This window comes from Heliangelus exortis, chromosome 8 (assembly GCF_036169615.1).
Source record: "Heliangelus exortis chromosome 8, bHelExo1.hap1, whole genome shotgun sequence".
In the NCBI taxonomy this organism is placed as follows: Eukaryota; Metazoa; Chordata; class Aves; order Apodiformes; family Trochilidae; genus Heliangelus; species Heliangelus exortis.
In genome coordinates, this window is record NC_092429.1 from 28,626,536 (window position 1) to 28,643,967 (window position 17,432).

The 17,432-nt window shown below is 43.5% G+C and overlaps 1 protein-coding gene across 1 annotated transcript; it reads right to left on the reverse strand.

Annotated features, from left to right (window-relative positions):
• Positions 1 to 269: 269 nt before the first annotated feature.
• RNF2 (ring finger protein 2) lies at positions 270 to 17,084 on the reverse strand. Its single transcript, XM_071751331.1, has 8 exons — positions 16,977 to 17,084; positions 16,407 to 16,508; positions 8,027 to 8,115; positions 7,444 to 7,604; positions 6,055 to 6,270; positions 4,709 to 4,981; positions 3,512 to 3,683; positions 270 to 2,738 (listed from the first exon to the last, which is right to left on the reverse strand). Exons 3-8 carry the CDS (start codon positions 8,111 to 8,113, stop codon positions 2,637 to 2,639), a joined length of 1,011 nt encoding a protein of 336 aa, XP_071607432.1. The 5' UTR covers positions 8,114 to 8,115; positions 16,407 to 16,508; positions 16,977 to 17,084; the 3' UTR covers positions 270 to 2,636.
• Between the last annotated feature and the right edge of the window lie 348 nt (positions 17,085 to 17,432).

Sequence of the window (17,432 nt, forward strand, 5' to 3'; positions counted from 1 at the left end):
GTAGCTGGCCATGAGCTCTCTGGGTGTTTTCTGTTCAGCTGTGACTGAGGGAAGCTTTAAGGGGAGTCAAAGCTGTTCAGAGAAGGCTCTGAAATCCAGTCAGCAGCACAAGCACTGGCAGAAAGGAGCCTCCTTCTGCAGAGGGAGCAACAGCTCAGTGCCCCTCGAGGAATCTCACTTTTCATCTACACCAGAATTCCCTCTTCAATTACCATGCATCCTTCTGGGTAAAAGTTGTACTGACTGCAGAGAAAAAACAAGGAAAGGAGCAGAACTTGACTTTTTTTAATAGTGTACCTCAAGCCAAGTGATCAGTTGCAGTTGTTGCACTGTTTTCTGTTGAAGCTGATAATTACACAACCTCTGCATTCCTCATTCATGCCCCTTCCACTAGACAGCCACAAACTTGGCAGCACTAACAAAAGCCATCCAAAGCATTTCCTTTATGAATTATATGAAATTCCAATTGGTTGTTGGTAAAGTTTTTTTGCTTTTATTGTCAATTTGAACTTCAGTGTGACTTCAGTTGGATACTAGAGCCATCCCTAAAACCACATTACATACTTCAAAAATAGCCTGGCTTTAAATGGTGGAAGAGTAAAGTAAATAAAATAGTTTTTAGCACTAAAGAGTCACAGTGCAATCAATGGTTTAATCAAACAACTACATTATATATATGTATATAATATTTAAAGAACATAAATACCCAGTAAATTCACTACAACATGAAAAGCTTCACATTCTCCCACACTTTTTAAAGAACTTGGGACAAACTGACAGACTGCATAGCTTCACACACACCTCTCTTGCTGAAGGGACTGTTACCTTAGCTATCACAAGGGGAAGATATGCTGCAATTAATCTAGGAGTTTCCCCAGGAATTTTAAATCATTTCTCATCACCCTTTCCTCACCTCCTAGATTATACTTAGTGGACATGCACTACTCATCTGTACAATGCAGTGTTTCACCAGAAAGTCATGAGAAATGATTTTCCTTACAAACTCTTCCCTCAGTGCTCTGGGAACTGTTTCATGTTACAAAAAAAAAAAAAAAAAGTAAAAAAAAAAAAGTGAGTAAGATGAAAGGAGCCTGTGCAGTTTTCACATGGGGATAAAGCTGATCAGAAGGAGCACTGGGAATGGACACATTTTTACAAGTGCTAGGCTTGAGAAACAAGTGCTGGAAGGGAAGGAGACTTCCTCCCCAAAGCAGTCCCCAGGCATCTCAGTACTTGGGTACCACACCAAAACCAGTCTATGGGTAAGAAGAAGAAAGCAAGGCCATATTTGAATAGTTTAAACTATCCCCTCTTGCCTATCAACAACGTTTTTTTGCTTCTAGCTTCAGATGCAAAGGGGTGAAGGTTTTCTCAGCAAGTCCAACAGGAAAGGGAATCTCCCAGCAACACCTTTTCCCTTCAGACAGGATGCTGATAGGTCATGCAACCCCACAAAGTGACAGCAAGGGCCAGAGCAAGAGGAGCTGAACATGCATATGAACAGGAGCTGCTATGCTGGACTTCACCAGGTTTTAAACTTGATCCTAAATTTAAGACACTAAATGGTAAACTTTTGTCAAGTACTAAAATTGTCTTCCAAAGTGCTAATATTTGTTAAAGCTATGGCAGGAAAAAAAAAAAAAAAGGGAGGGTGGGGGTAAATACAGTCTTGGAGCAGCTTATGGTTGTGGTCCTCCCCACTCAAACTGAAGCCCAGATAAGCTCAGAGGTGGGATGGCAGAAATTCCATAAAGCAAAACATTTTTATGTTGCATTTATGTCTGTGTTTTGAGTTTCAGTGAATTGCTTTTAGAAAGCAGGTAGTTCCTTACAGAACGTTCCAATACATTCACAAGAAAAATCTTATTATAGGGAACAGAGCAGGGCCATAAAACCTCCAGATTTTCTTCAGTTAAGCTTGTGAAGAGAGGTTAATTCTGCACTGGGAACCAGATGACAACTGGGATGTTCTACATGGGAAGGAGTTATGACTTTGGGGTTTTTTTTGACTGATATATTCATTAAAAAGCAAACCAGTCTCAGGAATCACCTTGCACTGACACATTAACCAATAAATAGCAAGGTTTTAAAGTGTCAGTTTTCTCACTGCTTTCTTCCCAATTAAATAACTAGGAAATCTTTTCCAGGGAGTCAGATGACCTTTAGCTGCAAGACTTGGAACTCAGCTCTATAACACTTCTATAGGGAGAATCATTAGCAAATATAACACATTCCTTGGCATCTGATACTAGGGAATAGGCTGACTTAGCTGTCCAATGCTCAGTACTTCACAGAGGCTGCTGCAACTCTGTCAAATGCATTAAAAAGCCAGATTGACCTGGACATAATTAAGACATTCCAAGGCAAAACAACCCTTCAGTTATCATGCACTGGGAGCAAAAAGAACCATGTCAAACATTGGAATGCACTGGAGAAGGTCATTTAGTCTACAAGGGAAGAACCAAAAACCCAAAATGAAATTAAATACAACCCAGAATACTGTCTAATCATGTTAATAAGTACACTGAGACAGCTGGAAGGCATCATGTGTTGTCCATGAAGATAATGGTGGTGCCTTCTTTTCATATTAAAGAAGTACAAAAGGAATTAATCTCATCTCACTCTTCCAGCACAGCTTATTTGTGTTCCTTTGTGGGAGCATAGTACAGTTCCATGGGTTTGTTCACTTTCCAGTACTTCTCACTAACCAGTTCCAAGGAAAACGACCCATTTAATACCTAGAAGAGAACACCAAAGCAAAAGTGAAATAAATCTGATGGCTTGAACAACTAGTGTTGTTTGAACTTAAATAAGAGAAGTGCACTGGCTTAATAAAACAGCACCAAACAACATTTTTGCAAAGTGAATATAGTTATAAATGAAGTGAGCTTCAGTTTTCCTCATTCTTCTCTGCAAACCAAGAGAGTGATAGATGTGTATTTACATTGTTTTGGGTAAGAGACAAAGTCTGGAGTCAGGTTTGAAAGGTCTTTGAAACAGATTCTTTCTGTCTCTTTACCAGAAGACTTATTATATTCAGATAAATGCCAAAGTGCAAGACCAGGCTCAGAGTTCAATCTAATTGTGACATGGCTCTGTTGTATCTATATTCTAAAGTCAGCAGCTGAGGAGGAATCTTCCCTACTTGCAGCTGTTTCATAGTGGAACACTGGAAGTGCAGAAAGTCCACTTTAAAACAGACATTCCTGCTCTTGAAGCAAGTTTCTCAGATGAAGTTACACTTAATTCAATTTTAATTGTAAACAAATAGCATAAACCAGCCAGTAGCTGCTGACTTTACTGGATACTTAACCATGTTATTTATATGCCTCCTTTTCTCCTAACCAAGTAAATATTTCTCTGCAAAGAAATCTCTCTGCTTCTGCATAAGCAGCCTTACAAATTTCATCCTGAAACCAACTTGGGGAAAGTGCAGCTGAGTGGATTTTAATCAAATCTCTATCAGAGACCTCCTGATGCTCACTTTTACTCTGGTAGCAGTTGTACTTACAGTGAACTGCCCGTTGGCAGTAGCAATGTAAATAGTGTACTGCTTCTCACTGGCTGTGTCAAGGTTCATCTGGTTTGATTCTCCTTTGCTCCGAAGCTCCTCCAAGGCCAGTCTCACAGCTAGGTACTTGGACAAGTGATCAACTGTGGCATTGCCTGAGGTCTTGATGTATCTGCAACAACAGCCACAAAGATAAGAAGAGACATTCAAGTTGCAGGTCTGAGAAAAAGGCATGGAACACCCTCAAGTGTTAAGCATCAAGTGTGAAAAGGCCTTTAAAGACAGTTCACAAACTGGAATATTGTGGCTTTCACCCAAGACAGGCAGGCAGTTTATCAAATTAGATTGTGCCAAAGTGTCCCAGCATCTTTTGGACACTTCTGCCACAGTTTTTTGTAGAGAGCAGGCAGCACTGAGCTGTCATCTGTTCAAAATGAAAAGCCTGAAGACAGGTTGTCAAGGGGTTTAGAGGATTACTTGGACTGCTGAGATACAGTCTGAAGTGCCTGGAGAGAAAGCTGCACACAAGACACTTTAAAAGTTGCTCTTACTGTTTCAGTATCTATTCTCACTTAAATTGGTCACATAAGAATTAAAGGCTGATACAAATGCTGCCAAGGCCTCTTCCACAAGTTCAGCTTTCTTTTTGCTGTTCAGAACAACCCCCAGAACTCCCTTGCATTTCCAAACCAAAAAGAAAAGCTGGCTGAAGCTTATAGTATATCTATAGGCATTACAGAGAGATGTCTCATCAGTAGAGAAAGCTAGGAAGAGATCTGAGGAAATTCCATCAAACTGTTCATTGCTGTGAGCCAAAATTTGCTGTCTGAGCTGGACTGGAGCATGAACAAAAATGGCAGGAAAAGCTTCAGCCTACAAATCCTGACACAAAGCTGCTCTGAAAACTGCTGGTGCTTGTACAAGGTTTGGTTATTCCCAAAGAATCTTAGAACTGTATACCTAACTGAATTCCAGTGCTAGAAGCAGCTAAAACCACAATTATTTGTGATGAAAGATTTAAAACAGACTGCCAAGTCTTGGTAATAGTTGAGCAGTACAATCTACCTGACTTGCAATGGAAAAAGAGTGCACGTGATGAAGCAGGATGAGGTATGACTGAAGTTTTAAAAAGCTCCAAGGAGTGACAGAAAGCAAAGCCAACAGAAAATACCATGAAGATGAACAGAAGACATTTACCTTGTCTGTGCACTGTCATCATTCTCCATGAGGGTTGGATGAGGCCTGAAGACCAGCTCAATCTCACTGGCACCATCCATCACTGGGTCTATTGCCACTGTTGTGTTGTTATTGTCCAGTTCTAGCCCAGAATCATCTGATGTTTTGGTCCTCTTGTTACTAGGCCCTGCTTCCTGATTGCTGTGTGTGGAGGCATTGCTGCAGTGTGAACTGTCACCATTGTCCTCTGCTCCACTGCCATTCTCAATCTGCTGCTTCTTGCCCCTCTGTAGCCTGATCAGAAATAGGTAGAAAGAAACCCTTATCTGCATTCAGAATTCACCCAGTGTACAGGCCCACACTGCTTCTGCATCTCCTCCCTCTGCTGGTCTCCATCATGCCAGAAGTTAAGACACACAAACACACACGAGCACTAAGCTTTTCAGAGATAACTCATGTTTTTAAAAAATAATTAATAATTCATTCTTTCTTAGACACTCGCATATTTTTTTCCTATCCCCCAAATACCTTTGAGGTGTATTTTGAGACCATTTTTTCACTTTGTGCTGTTATTTTTCAGACTATTTCAGACCACTATTTTCATCTAAATGTGAATATACATGTGACTAAAAATACAAATCTCACACACAGTGTGGTTCACCACTCTGTAAATTTGGGGCCTCTTGCCCAGCTGCCTCTTAAGGCTTGCCCAGAATTTTGCTACTGTTTCAGCACTGTGTGTTCCTCCCTGGTGAATTCAGTCACAACTAAAACCTTAACTCTGGTGTTACATGCATTTATTTATATGTAATGGTGCTAGGTTGGTGCAGGATTCATTCTGTTACACTTCATTATCTGAGCTATTACAGGCATCATTCAGCAAAGCTAAGATGAAACGTGCTTAGCTGCTACAGGCATTGCTGGGAGTGATAGAAAGGTCTCTATTAGTAGACAAAAAGTTAAAAATTATTTGCCAGAGGTTAATTATTTTGGCATAATTCAGAGGAGAGAAGAATCTCAGGCTATAGAAGGAGTGAGGACAGACACTGTATTTGTAGTGTTCAGGCAAACAAGATTACACACTGACAAAGAGGAAGTGGTCTCAAGTTGTGCCAGGGGAGGTTTGGATTAAATATTAGAAGAAACTTCTTCACTGAAAGCATTAAAACACTGCAACAGGCTTGAATCACCATCCCTGGAGGTGTTTAAAAGATGTGGTGGTGCTTGGGGATATGGTTTAAGCACTGGACTTTGTAGAGTTGGGTTAATGGTTAGTAGAGTTAGGTTATGGTTGAATTTGATGATCTTTTAGGTCTTTTCCAAGCAGAACAATTCTGTGATGCTCTGAAATGACAAGGATTACTTACCTGTTCATAGCCTGGATCTTTAAACCTTCCTCAATGCTGTGACTTAAAGCTTGCTGGTTATTGTGTTTGCTGATTCTTGCTAGCACTCGCTCCTGGTGAGCTTCATACTCATCTCTGCTTGGGTAGATTTTACTGATGAGAGCATCAAAATTGGGATCTGGTCTTAGTGATCTTTTTGAAACGAGCTTCTTACGACACGTGGGACATTCTTTGTTGCTGGAAATGAGCAAGAGGAAGAAAATGAACATAACTCTCCAGCAATAACAAAAGTTTGCCCCAGTGCTGCAGTCTGTAGCCAAAGTGCTTGCTAAAGATCAGCATTAATAGTAAATCTGGAATAGAGCTTTTAGCTTCTGACAGATCAGGTAGTTCCAGAGAGTTAAACAAAAGCCCCAGACACACAACTCCCTGCTTTTTTTGAAAAATATGTTTTAAGCAAACTGTATTTAGACTGAAGAGTTCAAAAGAAGTTCCACTTTGCAAAGCAGTTTTTGCTCAACTGTCTGGGTGGATTTGCACCTAGAAAAAATGCATATGTAGTGGGAATTATATTAAGATGTATTCTTTTCAGCACTTAGGGAAAAAAAAAAAAAAAAAAAAGATTAATGAAACTATTCCATAGTTCAGACATTAATTACTGGGAGAAGTAAAACAGTCTTGTCCTTCCTACCATTTTGTTCTCATTTAAGCAAAAGGTCAGCTTCATACAATTTTTTTTCCTTTAAGAGGTCTCAGTAGCTGAAACCAGCATCTTTATTCCTGATGGTTTTCTTGTTTCCCTCTAATGTATTGTTGCTAATTACTCACCAAAATTTAAATAGGCACAGCAAATCAAGTGTGACCTCTGAATAAAGGTAATTGCCATTATCAGAAACAGATACATCATTGAATTAATCACAGTTGGTTACCTCAGAATTTTATGCTCTGGGGAAAAAATGGAACTTGTTACTGAAGAACAACCTACTTTTAGTGTAGGTTGCTTCAGTAGTGAAGTTTGGAAGAGGACTACAGCTGAAAGCCCACACACTTTGTATTTTATTATTAAGAAAAGGAAGAATAAGGGAAATCAGACTAATCTTTGCAAGCAATGGAGTATGGTTTTGGTTTGCTCCTTATTGGATTTCAAAAAAAAAAAACAAAACAACCCACAGTTTTCAGCTGCTTGCAATGAACAAAGTTATGTATGACTTTTCACACAAGGGAAAGTCTGCTCTGCCACGGATGTCTGAACACTCAAAAATGAGATCTGAGAGGTGTGCTATGCATTCAGAAACTTGCAGTACACAGGCAGGTCACTGTTCCACATCAACACCCAGGACATGCAGGATTTCCCTCATCACATTTTCATCTAAAGTGAAATCCCTTTTCCCTGGAATAATATTTACATACCCACTCCTGAGGGCTGTAATAATGCAGTCAGCACAGAAGCGATGCAAACATTCTTTTGTTGTCATGGTGTTTTTTAACATATCCAGACAGATGGGACACATCAGTTCACTGTGCAGGCTCCTGGGTGACACCACTATTTCCAAGCCATCAGTGATAGCTTCCTAGTGTAAAATAAAGTAAAAGCTCTTTAATGGAATGTAGTAACAGGGACTGCATGTGTTACTATTCTTTTTAAAGAGAAACACAGTAAAAAGGCCATGCACTATCACAACCAGCACACACACCTGTGCTGCTAAAGAAAGGGAAAAAAAAATAAAGCTCTAACACCACTTTTTAAAAAAAGATTAATTTTTTTAATTTAATAATTAATTTTTTAAATATTTTGAGGGAGGTTTTGTCTTGAAAGAATTCTATGATTTCGGATAGGGAGTTAGCACACTGAGTTTTCCTCAATGGAAAAGTGTTAAAACTTTTAACCTTGTAAACATTCCTAAATGCTTAAAATCTTAAAACATCAAGCATCATGTTCTAAAAAGTATGAAAAAAGTCCTGCCATAAAGGCCAGCTCTTTAAGATGTGTTACCTGAGGTGTTCTTTGCAGTTCATACAAACTGAGCTCCCACGTTTTGCTCAAAGGCTGCGTTCCGTTCGTCTGCACAGCTTGAGACATGGCTGGGGAAAAAAGGAGAAACAAGTTGGATGCTCACATCCATTCCAGAGGAGGAAGGGCAGTAGCCCAGGGGCTGTATGGACACAGCAGTCTGCACTGGACTAGCTTGCTCAAAATCATGCAAGCCAGACCAGATGATCCTTTTCTGAAGCAACAAAATTAAGTGAAATCCTTCGTGAGCCAAAGACCTACAGAACCCATCTCAGGTGTGACCAAAACCTTACCAGCTGCTATCTTAACTCTGAATTAATCTCTGGCACTAATCTCTGGTACTTCCATGAAAAAAAGAATTTAAAAAACAAAAAACCAACACTTTTTTGAAGAGAAAAAAAAAAAAAAAAAGAAAACATCAGGCTCTTTTAAAAAAAGTTGTCACGGTTTAACACTGGCCCAGCAATTAAACCCTATATATTAAAGTATATTAAAGTATATACACTCTGACATGGTATTAAATCTTTAGAAATACCTGACTTTTGTTCCAAGTTTTAAATGGTAAATATTTAGACTTAAAACAGTAAGAGAGCTAGACGTCATTTGAAGTGAAGTCTAAATTCACTCAATCTTAATTAATCTCTGGCACTAATCTCTGATACTTCCATGAAAAAAAAATTTAAAAAACAAAAAACCAACACTTTTTTGAGGAGAGAAAAAAAAAAAAAAAAAAAAAAGAAAGTATCAGGTTCTTTTAAAAAAGTATATACACTGACATGGTATTAAATCTTTAGAAATACCTGATTTTTGTTCCAAGTTTTAAATGGTATATATTTAGACTTAAAACAGTAAGAGAGCTAGACTTCATTTGAAGTGAAGTCTAAATTCACTCAATCTTAATTAATCTCTGGCACTAATCTCTGATACTTCCATGAAAAAAAAATTTAAAAAACAAAAAACCAACACTTTTTTGAGGAGGGAAAAAAAAAAAAAAAAGAAAACATCAGGCTCTTTTAAAAAAAGTATATACACTCTGACATGGTATTAAATCTTTAGAAATACCTGATTTTTGTTCCAGGTTTTAAAAGGTAAATATTTAGACTTAAAACAGTAAGAGAGCTAGACTTCATTTGAAGTCTAAATTCACTCAATCTTAATTAATCTCTGGCACTAATCTCTGATACTTCCATGAAAAAACAAAAAAAAAAAAATTAAAAAACAAAAAATCAACACTTTTTTGAGGAGAGAAAAAAAAAAAAAAAGAGAAAGCATCAGGCTCTTTTAAAAAAAGTATATACACTCTGACGTGGTATTAAATCTTTAGAAATACCTGATTTTTGTTCCAAGTTTTAAATGGTAAATATTTAGACTTAAAACAGTAAGAGAGCTAGACTTCACTTTGGTATGCCAAGTTCAATAGCACCTTCAAACATTCTGATTCTTTTTTCCAAAGGATTAGTTCTTTTAAAAATAGGCATTATAGTGCAGCTACTGAGGAAGATTAACAGGATTAGAGTTTTAGGCTTTACTCCCTCTGATACTATAACTACTATTTGGGACAAATTCCATGCTTTTGACAAAGTATTCAATTCAGTCACTCATTTAACTCAATTAAAGCATTCTGAAATCTAAGTTTTTCTGCTTTTATTTTCTGGCTAAGAGCTTGATTTGAAAAAAAAGAAATTCTGGAAAGACATTCAAAGGAATAAATCTTCACTGCATTTCATGGGCAGCTCATGTTGCTTCACATTCTGTTGTAATCTAGGACAACTACCACTAGATTACAATCTAGTGCTTCTACTACTCACTCTTTTCTGAAGCTTTGTCTTTACCTCTGGATTTCAAAATCCCTGGGAGGCAGCCAAATCAGGTTCTGGTCTGGAGCTCATTTTGTTCCCAGCTTCAATATTAACAGCTCAGTGATCTTGAACAAGTGTGGCATTGCATTTGCCTGTGCCCCCACTTTCTCTTCTGCTTGTTTCTCACATTGTCACCACTCTTCAAATTGTCTCTCACTCCACTCAGATTGCACTCATTTTAATCATATCCTGATCTCAACAGGGCATAAACTCATGGGTGAATGTCTTACTGAAGTGTTTTTAGCTCATTCAGCTTAGCAGCCTTTGCCATCCCAATATCAAATTTCAGTGCCACAAATGCCCTGAAATGGGATGGATTTCCCTTCTTTGTATTTGCAAATTGAATTCCATATTCTCTCATCAGCCATGTGTAGAGCCATTTTCTCTTGACACTCTGAGCTCTGATCTTCACTGACATCAAATCCAAGCTCATTAATTCATGCTCAGAGTTGCAGTAGGAGCACAGCACCTCTGCAGGGCAGCTCACCTCCAGTGTGAAAGGGCTGAGTTGTCAGTCTTGCAGCCATCTAAGACATAATTTCAAGCAGTCATTAAAACCCCATTTCAAATCTTTCAGACCCCTTGTGGACTCATACCATGAGCCAGACACAAAGCAATAATTTCAAATGCTACCAAAACCAAGATGAGAAAGAATTTGTCATGGCAAAAGGCAAACAGGCAGAGAGAATAAACTGGGAAATGTTGGGTGGTGTAATTCATAGAGGAAACTCAAATGCTATACTCAAAACCACAGCAAAAGGATTGCTAGGAAAAGGTCACTTCAGAGAGGCTGTGGGATCCCATGGATTTGTGAGTGTCCAGGTGCTGTAACAGCTCATTCACTGCTTGCTCCTGGATGATGGGGGGAGTTGTGCTGCTCTCTGCCCTCATCTTCCAGCATCCAGGGGGATGAAAACACTGGGAGTGGGTGGTTTGGCTGATAAAGATGGAGGCAAGGAAGGCATTAAGTATTTCAGCCTTTTCCTCACCTTTGTTTGTAATGTTTCCCCCTGTGTCCAATAAGGGATGAAGATTCTTTTTGTTATTGATGTATCTGTAAAAACTTTTTTTTTTTTTATCCTTTATGGCAGTGGCCAGCTTGAGCTCCAGCTGGGCTTTTGCTTTCCTAATTTTTTCTCTACATGACCAAACTAGATCCCTGTAATTATCCTGAGATGCTTGCTCCTTCTTCCAAAAGAGGTGAGAGTTCCTTGTTGAGCCAGGCCAGTCATCTTCTCTGCCATTTTGTCTTCAGGCACATGGGGACAGCTCATTCCTGCACTTTTAAGATTTCCTTCTTGAAGAGCATCAGCCTTCCTGGACCCTCTTATCCTGCAGTCTGCTGCAGTCTGCCCTCCAGAAGTCCATGGTGGAGGCTTTGCTGACTCCTTACTTTACCTAGGATTGAGAACTTCACCATTCCATGGTCACTAAGCCCAACCCCTACATCCCCCCCATCCTTCCCTGTTTGTGAGCAGCAGATCTCACAAGGCACCTCCTCTGGTAGGTTCACTGTGTCAGGAAGTTATCTCCTATACATCCAAGGCACCTTTTAGCCTCTCTCCTCTCTGCTCTGTTATACTTCCAGCAGGCATCTGGGAGGTTGAAATCCCCCATCAGAACAAGGGTTAGTGATTGTGAGACCTCTGCCAGCTGCCTGTAGAATGCTCTGTCTGCCTCCTCATCCTGGTCGGGTGGTCTGTGACACCCAGCAAGATATCCACCTTATTCACTTTCTCCCTCATCCTTATCCATAAACCTTATAATTACCATAATCATCAAGCTCCTTAACATACAGAGCCACCTCAAGACCTCTCCTCCCCTGTCCATCCTTCCTGAAGAGCTTACAGACACCCACTGGAGCATTCCAGTCATGAGAGAGTCATCCCACCCTATTTCTGTCATGTCCTGCCACACGATGCCTTCTACCTCCTCCTGTTTATTGTCCATGCTGCATGCCTTGACACAGATGCACTTCAGCTGGGCTCTCAGTTTCTAAATCCTGCCTAAAACTCATTTCAGTGCTCTTACCAGAGCAGGAGGAACAAAGGATTGGTAACTTTTGGGGAGTGAACAAAAGTAAACCTTCAAACACCAGAACAGTTGAATTTGCCATAGCAACTAAATACACAGAAACACACCAGGAATGACACAAGTTCTCTTAGGATATTTTTAATCAGACCTCTTTTTTTTTTTCCTTTTTAAAATTCACTCTCTACTAGCATTTTTATGGTGCACTGGCCCTTACAGTCTGCAGTAAAAGGTCTCATTTATATGGATATGACTATACCCAAATACTACATTGTTGTGCAGTGTACCCCCTTGACCCAGAATTATGCTTCAGAACTCATGCTTTTGTTTTTACAATACTTTTTTTACCCTCACAGCACTGCTGGTGCATTTTTTGCTGTCTCCTAACAAAACCAACAACTCCAATCAATAAGGTAAAATTGGATTATTTCAGTATCAGAGAGAGAGGGGATTCTCCCCCTCTGCTCTGCTCTTGTGAGACCCCCCCCTTGGAATTCTGTGTCCAGTTTTGGAGTCCCCAACATCAGAAGGACACAGAGCTCCTGGAAGGTGTCCAGAGCAGAGCCACTGAAATGCTCAGAGGGCTGAGCACCTCCCTGGGAAGCCAGGCTGAGGGATTGGGGTTGTTCAGCCTGGAGAAGAGGAGGCTCCCAGGTGAGCTCAGAGCAACCTTCCAATATCTGAAGGAGCTCCAAGAAAGCTGGGGGAGGGCTTTTTGCACTGGTGTGTAGGGAGAGGACAAGGGAAAATGGTTTAAAATTTCAAGAGGGGAGATTGTTATTAGACATTTGGAGGAAATTCTTTCCTGTCAGGGTGCTGAGCCCCTGTCCCAGGTTGCCCAAGGAAGCTGTGGCTGCCCCATCCCTGGACGTGTTCAATCCAGGTTGGATGGGGCTTGGAGCACCCTGGGCTGGTGAGAGGTGCCCCTGCCCATGCAGGGGGTTGGAACTGAATGAGCTTTAAGGTCCCTTCCAAGCCAAACCATTCTATGATTCTATGAGTACTACTGCTAACTCCCAGCTGTTTGCAAGAGAGTTCCACGATCCAGAAGTGGGGTGAAGGCATACAGGGATAATTCCTAAAATATTTCTCCCCTGCAACAAGTCTAAACACACCCATAATGCTGAACATTGCTCATTCCTCAGAAAATTTAGGATTTAAGGTTAGCTTAAAGGCCAGTTTATTACAACATCCTTTTTCTCCAGTTTTTTTTCTCGCTGCATTATTATTAAACTGCTTATCAGTTCAGTAAAAAGGAGGTATTTGGGGGAAAAAAGAAGTGGAAGGAATCCCCTTACTCCAATAATACTTTCAAGCATGTTCTTTGAACTGGTACTTCAGTAACAGTAGGAGAGGTGCTCCCTCTCAGAAAAAGAAAGCTGAGCATTTGTAGTCAAATGTCTCAGTTTTTGAAGCTCCCTTGCCTTCTTCCCCTGCATTGCATCCTTTTTGTTAAGCAAAGGAGAAATGTCTAAAGAAAACTGAAAAAGTAATTTATTCCACCATCAATTTCACATGTAAGACTAATTGCTTTCCTATAGGTGCCAATCATATTATGATTTCATGATAACACAGCCCTGAAAATGCAAGAGTTCTGCTCTGATCACCCAAGTTGCCCAACCATATCTTTATAATCAGGATATGGCCATGCACCAAACTTCACTGAGAAAGCATCACTGATAAAGGGAGCCTCACCCAATTTATTTCACTGGCACTGTGTGTTATTTCAGCTCTAAGACATGACAGACAATGCTTTCCTTGGCAGTGGCAGCAGGGCTGGTGTTTCATAGAATCCTAGAATTGGCTGGGTTGGAAGGGACCTCAGAGCTCATCAAGTCCAACCCTTGATCCACTCCCACTGCAGTTCCCAGCCCATGGCACTGAGTGCCACATCCAGGCTCTTTTGAAATAGCTCCAGGGATGGAGAATCCACCCCTTCCCTGGGCAGCCCATTCCAATGGCTGATCACCCTCTCCAGAAAGAAATTCTTTCTCATGTCCAACCTAAACCTCCCCTGGCACAACTTGAGACCTCTTGTGCCCTCTTGTCTTGCTGAGAGTTGCCTGGGAAAAGAGCCCAACCCCCCCCTGGCTCCAACCTCCTTTCAGGGAGTTGGAGAGAGTGATGAGGTCTCCCCTGAGCCTCCTCTTCTCCAGCCTCAACACCCCCAGCTCCCTCAGCCTCTCCTCAGAGGATCTGTGCTCCAGTCCCTTCCCCAGCCCAGTTGCCTCCTTTGGACCTGCTCCAGCACCTCAATCTCCTTCCTGAGCTGAGGGGCCCAGAACTGGACACAGGACTCAAGCTGTGGCCTCCCCAGGGCTGAGAGCTCTGAAGGCAAAGGTGAAAAATTTAGCCACTGAAGAAGTTAAATAAACCCTCCAGTGTAACATCTGTCCCACTATCATGAAGCTGAATGAAGAAAATAATAAAGCATTTATTGAACATTGTGAATAACAATCCACAGGATCACTAAGATGTTCACAGTACTGCAGCTAACAGCTGTCCAGTGAAAATTCCTCCCATCTCCAAACTGGCAAATATAATCCTTCAAACAAATCTATATTTTAACAGAAAATATACTGCTTATTGGTATCTGCTGCTTTCAAAGTGAGCACCTCTGTCTTAGCTGACAAGTTCAATGCCAGCTCTGAGCTTGACATGATCCATAAAAATATCAAATTATCTAATTGCAAAAGTTTATCATGAAAACACAGATGAATACAAATGAGAGTACCTCTGCAGGGAACTGCTATGACAAATGGAGTCTTTGTCACTGAGTGAATTACATACTTGATTAAAGAATTTCCCAAAGCAAAAATAATTTCACCCGCACACCGGTCATACTTTTTTAAATGCAAGTGATTTCATTTAATCCTTAAAAAGCTGAATGCAATGCAGTCATTACACAGAGCTATAGAACCACTTCTAAACAGGACTGGATTATGATTTTCATGCTGGAAATCATCTTTCCCCACTAGCTGCCTCTATGGAATTCTATGGAGTTAGGCACTTGATCCAATTACATTCCATAGAAGAAGGTCTGAAAAACAAATAGCTTAATAAAAATCTGAAGAATATTGCTCAGAGCTCATTTCATATATATGGAAGGTTCTGAAGAGCCAGATAGCACAGAGCATAAAAGTTGGCAAGGAACAGGTGCTAGATTCCTAATGGAAGCAGCCAGAGCAAGTGTGAACAGAGGAGACACATCCCCAGCTCCCAACACAGTGTCTTTCTCCACCTGATGCCCTGTTGGAAGCAGGATTTTCCCAGGCACAGGCACATTCTTCCCAGCATCAGTTTATCAGCATCACGCCTTGCAAACACTGCTCAGAAGCAGGGTGATGTGCACAGGCTTTGGGAGAAACAAAAGACTGGGAATGCAGGGCAATAAATAATACTTCATGCTGTATTTGAAGCAGGGGCAATTTATTAAAAAAAAAAAAAACAAGAAGACCCACAATAGCAGTTTGTGACTGTAAATCAGCTCTCTTATCAAGTAAAGCATTTCGGATGCCTTCCTCTCGGGGATGGTGGTATGGTGTGCACTGAAGAGCTGCTCACAGCACCTCTCCCTGCAGCTTCCAAGGCATGTGTAAGCATATATATACACACATATATATATATATATCCACACCTACCGGCTTCGAAGCCTCAGGCCGACCCTCCGGGAACAGCTCCGGCTTGGCAGAGCTCCCCGCGGCCCAAACGAGCAAGGCGCGGGGCTGAGGGAAGCAGCGGGGGGCCGGGCACGTCCCGCAACCCCCGGCGTGAGGGTGTGACAGGAGGGGGGTGAGCATCCCCACCCCGGTATCGCCCATCCTGGCATCCCCATCCTGGCATCCCCATCCCGGTATCGCCCATCCTGGCATCCCCATCCTGGCATCCCCATCCCGGTATCGCCCATCCTGGCATCCCCATCCTGGCATCCCCATCCTGGCATCCCCATCCTGGCATCCCCATCCCGGTATCCTCCATCCTGGCATCCCCATCCTGGCATCCCCATCCCGGTATCCTCCATCCCGGTATCCTCCATCCTGGCATCCCCATCCTGGCATCCCCATCCCGGTATCCTCCATCCCGGTATCCTCCATCCTGGCATCCCCATCCTGGCATCCCCATCCCGGCATCCCCATCCCGGCATCCCCATCCCGGCGGGGGCCGCCTGTCAGGGGACACCGGGGCGGGCTGCGTACCCTCCCTTCGCGGCCACTGCCCGGCAGAACCGAGGGAACCCGACCACGGATCCTCTCTGGAGAGCCCCCCCAGCCTGGCAGGGAGCGCCCCGCGGAACACACCCACCCCGCCATAACAGCCCCTTCCTCCGCCTCACCCGCACCAGGGTCGGACACCGCTCCCGCTACCAGCTGCCCCCCCGCGGCATCCCGCCGCAGCCTCCACCTTCACGCCCCCCCGCTGTCCCATACGGGCAGAGACCCGGCGGTGCTGACTGCGACCGGCACCGCACTCACCGCCTCACCGCGCCGCTCGCTCCTGTCGCCCTCGTCTCTCGCCGGTGGAGAAGCCGCAGCCCCAGCAGCACAATATGGCGAGCGGCAGCCTCCGCAATGGAGCTCGGGAAAGAGAGGGGAGTTACATATTCATGGCCGGGGCTGGGCAGGGGGAGCGCGGATGGGGCTGCCGAGACCGAGCCGCCCAGCAACCTCTTTCCCTTCCCTCCCTCCCTCCTTCTTTCTCCTCCCTCACTCGTTTCCCTCCCTCACTCCCTCCCTCATTTCCCTCACTCCCTCCCCTCACTCCCTCCCCGCCGGGACGCGGCAGCGGGTTAGGGGCCTCTGGCCCCAGTCCCCGCCTTCCCCACACCCCTTCTGCGGCCGCCCGGACCCCGAGTCCCCGCCGCCCCTCAGCGCCCGGTCCGTTCTCCCGCTCTTTTTCTCTCGCAGTCGGTGCTGAGCGATGCGGTACCGAACCCGGAGAGGCGATGCGGTACCGAACCCGGAGAGGCGATGCGGCACCGAAGCCCGTGGGGCTCCCGCCGCCGCCCTCCCGTACCTCAGCCCGCGGCCCTCGCTCTCCCTCACCATTAACGTCCTCACCGGGGTGAAGCCCTCAGGACGGTTGCTGCCCTCTTGCTCCCAGCTGGCATCGCGGACCTGGAGCCGTGGCCGAGCGGTGCCATCCCGCATTTTCCCCTCGGCTCTGCGGGCCGAGGAGCTGAGCTTCCCGCAGCTCCGGTGCCTGCCCAGGAGCGGGCGGGTCGGCGTGAGGCCGCAGCAGGCGGACTCTCCGTGAGGAGCAAGGCGGCCGGGATGGCGGCGGCTGTGACTGCCTGACCCTCATCACCTGCCTGTGCCTCAAGGTGAAGCCCTTAATTCCATTTTTGAGGGGCATGAGGGAGTCCGACAGCCTCAGAACCAGATGGGCCAAAGGCATGGATGGCGTCTGGCTTGGCCTGGGCTGTGCTCTTCTCCTGCAACATGATCTCCAAACTCCATGATTCCTCATGGTAGATCTGGGTTTTGGCCTCTTTCTGAGGA

Bases quoted from the DNA above. Each gene is read 5' to 3' on its own strand.
- RNF2 (XM_071751331.1), bottom strand. From the start codon at position 8,113: ATGTCTCAAGCTGTGCAGACGAACGGAACGCAGCCTTTGAGCAAAACG. The intron at 7,605-8,026 runs GTAACACATCTT...ATTTTACACTAG, and splicing joins AACTGCAAAGAACACCTCAG to GAAGCTATCACTGATGGCTT. The intron at 4,982-6,054 runs GTAAGTAATCCT...ATTTCTGATCAG, and splicing joins AAGATCCAGGCTATGAACAG to GCTACAGAGGGGCAAGAAGC.